We start from the raw sequence: 3477 nt of genomic DNA on the forward strand, positions 1-3477 counted from the left end.
ACTGCTTATTAAAAAAAGTATGTAAGGCTTAAGAAAGTAAGATTTATAAAGTGAACCTGACTGTGCTGTTAAGAAGCAAAATTCAAGCAACAGCCTTCGCTCCCTGATTCTTCATTTTTACAGTTTTTCAGAACCATCTTCATCCATTTAATTTGGAAACACTGAAGCTCCACCTGGTTTCATTAAAAAGGTACTAGATACACTAGATATTCCCTTGCGTCCAAGGTTGACAAATTTTTGTTTGGTTTTGTGTTTGGTGGGTTTTCTTTTTCTTTTAAATAGCAAGCATTATACTCACCATTCTAGTCGCTGTTTTTCTGTCGGTGCGCTTGCTAGAAGTACAATATAATGCCTTTGGAGATAAAGACAATATGCTATTCTATTTATACTTCTAAAACTAGACATTCAAACCTTAATATTAAAACTTTGCAGCAAGTTCTACATTGCAAACTACAAATTATTAGCTTAAGTATATACCCTATAATAAAATGAAGTATTGTTAAGTACACAAAGGGGCTACCTCCCCCAAGCATGTGACTAATGGACTTCTTGAAACATTTCAAATTTTAGGGACATTTGCCACTATACTTTAATAATACCAGTAACCTTAATAAAAGGCTAGTTTGTTTTTGTGTTTTGTTTTGGTTTTTTTTTAATAAAAGCACTAGTTGAAAACCAGTACAGATACTTTAATACCTAATGAAATTAGAGATTTAGCTCACTACTAGAGAGTCCCTGCAAGTAAAAAAAAAGTTTTCATAGCCACCTATACATATGTCAGTTGTCTTAGTCGCAACATTTCTGAATAGTTAAGAGTGGTTAGCACATATGCATTCAAAGTAAAAAAAAAATAACACTATTGAACATGGTTTAAAAAGATTTTATATCTTCATTTTAGAATTGTCTGAAGACACTTATCTGAAACTTCACAAGGAATGTTTCCTCTGATGACAATTCTTAAGCTCTCAATTATAGTCCAGGATAATCAGTGTATACCCACTGTAAGTAAATTTCAAAGAAACAGCATACAAAGCAAGAATGGTATTTTAAACAAAGCCACCCAAGGACAGTGGAACAGGAAATGATTACTTTTAACTCAAGTTCATAATGAGGGAGGTGGGGGAACCTTACACGTCTACAGTCAGATTTTTCAGAAGTTTAGCTGCGAAGGCTATTTTAACAGCCTAAGTCATCCAACTTGGCATAACCCTATACTGATACAGCATATTTAGGCATCTTCAGAAGAGGATTTATAGAACAGTAGTAACAGGAGGGATTAGACCCTAGTCCATACACCTCATAGAAAGGAATGCAAGGTCAACGATGGTGAAAAACTGGTGAAAAGAGTCCTCTGGTGCTACAGGCCTTCAAATTCTAACGGTAAATCAAAATTAACAGATCAAATCAGTCGCTACATGTTTCTGCACTTCTGTTTAGGTGGGAAGAGAAAAAAAAAAAAAAAAACATACAACCTGCTAAATGCTACAGTCCTTTGAATTCAGTGAGAGAATGTCAATGAAATAAGAGGACTGGAAAAAACTGATTTGGTGAAACTTCTTCCCTCTTCTGAATATGGCATTTTATGTACTTATTTTTTGCATTTTGGCAGTATTAACTGCTTCACACAAAAATGTTGAGCAGTTTGTCCTGTTATCTTACCGAAATCCTCATTTTTAGTTACTTGTAGGATACCATGACTCAGTCATTTATGTTACAAAAAAAAAAAAAAAAAAAAAAAGATAAAAGAGAGTAAAGGGTCCTTTACTCAAATTCTGTATGAGAAATTGCTAATTTTTAATATCAATTTCTTCTAGGGAGCACTAGATATGCAACTATCATCAGAAGATTCCTACACCATACATACCACACACACTTGCAGAAAGTTTCATTTAGTAGGAAAGACAACTTAAGCTTTTTGTTGTTTTTAGCCATGCATGAACTGAAAGGGACACATCTCAAATCTGCAAGTATTTGAAGAAACTCATTTTCCAGTTACTTATTAAATGCAGCTCTTTGAAACAAACTTTTGAAAAACAACTTGGGAAAAAAATATTGAATTTGGCTATGTCTAAAAGCCTCAGCTAGCTGGTAAGAACCTAAGGGAAAAAACCCTAAGCCTTATTTATGAAAATAAGTATAATGATTAGCTATTTTTGCTCAAGTCGTGCTAGCTGAAAAAGAAAGAAAAGCGGCAATTGGCGCTCCTCCCCACCCCCCCCAAACTTTTAAAGAGTGCTGAGAGGGAATTAAATCACTGGAAATCTGCTATTGCCATTTTCAGTAAAACTTAAATAGCACAAGCTGTTAAAAATTAAGACGCACTTAGTTTTAGAGTCCAAGGTCTCACTGCTAAATTTTACACAGACAAGATTTGTTATCAGTTCTTCATTTATAATTTTATCACAAGGAATAATTCTAGAGTATCCATCAATTCACTATAAAAAAAAAAATCTGAAGTTAAGCTTCTATCACTCAATGGTGATTTTTAGATGTAGGGTATTATTTTGAAGTATATGGGTTTGGTCTGTTTTGTTTGGGCTTTTTTTGGGAGGGTTGTGATTTTTTATTTTTTTTTTTTTTTTTAGAAACTGGTGCTGTTTCTCTCCCACTATCTCCCTATCAGCAATGTGTTTTCATAAAAATAACCTAATGTAGATATTCTGGAACTGTAATACACCATTAACACCTTTATCTATAAAAAACCCAAAATATTTTTAAGTGTCATACTACTTTCCGAAAAAAGTGAGAACACCTGAACATGTTCATTTCAATTTTTCTTTATTAAGCTGTCTAGGATTTACACTTCAAATTATCCAGTGCTTTAGATAAAGTTCTATCAAGGCAAGTGTTCCAAGTACCTTTTTAAAAGGTATGCTAATATTCTACTTATTTAGCAGGATATCTGTCTTTACAACAGAGAACAATATGCTAGAGCTCATTAAATGAGTGTTATTTCTCTCATGATCATTCTTCCCTCTTGGTTTTAAGCTCTAATAATTTCTTCTCATGTAACATTTTATACTCGTGTTATATCCATTTGAAATTATTGTTGTTATTTCCCTGTACAACATCATACCCATCAAGCGTATGTTCTTTGTTGTTGTTTCCCCCCCATCTGAAAAATTTAAACTTACGTGAAGGGCAGATAACACATGCTGTACTCCCTAACTCCAAGTAATTGCTGACATTTTAAAAATAAGAAAAATAAATAAAAACAATTTCCCCATTTTCCCAATTTCTAATCTTCTCCTGCCATTTAGTAGCCTCCAGATTTCCTTAGTCACACATCATTGAAGTTTATTTTAAACATAGCTAACAAGTCAAGTGTTTATGAACAACATAGATGTTTCACAACTAATTGTCATTGAGAGTGATACAGATTACTAAAGCTATGCTTTCAGAGAAGAAAAGAAAGGGTTTAAAAGTATGTCTTAGAGCAAGGATCAGATCTTCTGTTATCTATCTGGCAGAGCACAG

At 33.3% G+C, this 3477-nt stretch overlaps 2 protein-coding genes across 4 annotated transcripts in view; both read right to left on the reverse strand.

The window, feature by feature from the left end:
- Positions 1–3477, reverse strand: part of LOC118452479 (poly(A) polymerase alpha-like) — a 22185-nt gene that overhangs the window by 16533 nt on the left and 2175 nt on the right. The window lies entirely within an intron of this gene.
- LOC104127809 (poly(A) polymerase alpha) overlaps positions 1–3477 on the reverse strand; it is a 31918-nt gene that overhangs the window by 10323 nt on the left and 18118 nt on the right. For all 3 annotated transcript variants that reach the window (XM_035896019.1, XM_035896020.1, XM_035896018.1), the window contains one exon: positions 299–352. In XM_035896019.1, the coding sequence (XP_035751912.1) occupies positions 299–352 (54 nt within the window). The remainder of the gene's footprint in view (positions 1–298; positions 353–3477) is intronic.

The sequence above is a fragment of the Egretta garzetta genome, unplaced genomic scaffold (assembly GCF_000687185.1).
Source record: "Egretta garzetta isolate BGI_Z169 unplaced genomic scaffold, ASM68718v1 scaffold206, whole genome shotgun sequence".
In the NCBI taxonomy this organism is placed as follows: Eukaryota; Metazoa; Chordata; class Aves; order Pelecaniformes; family Ardeidae; genus Egretta; species Egretta garzetta.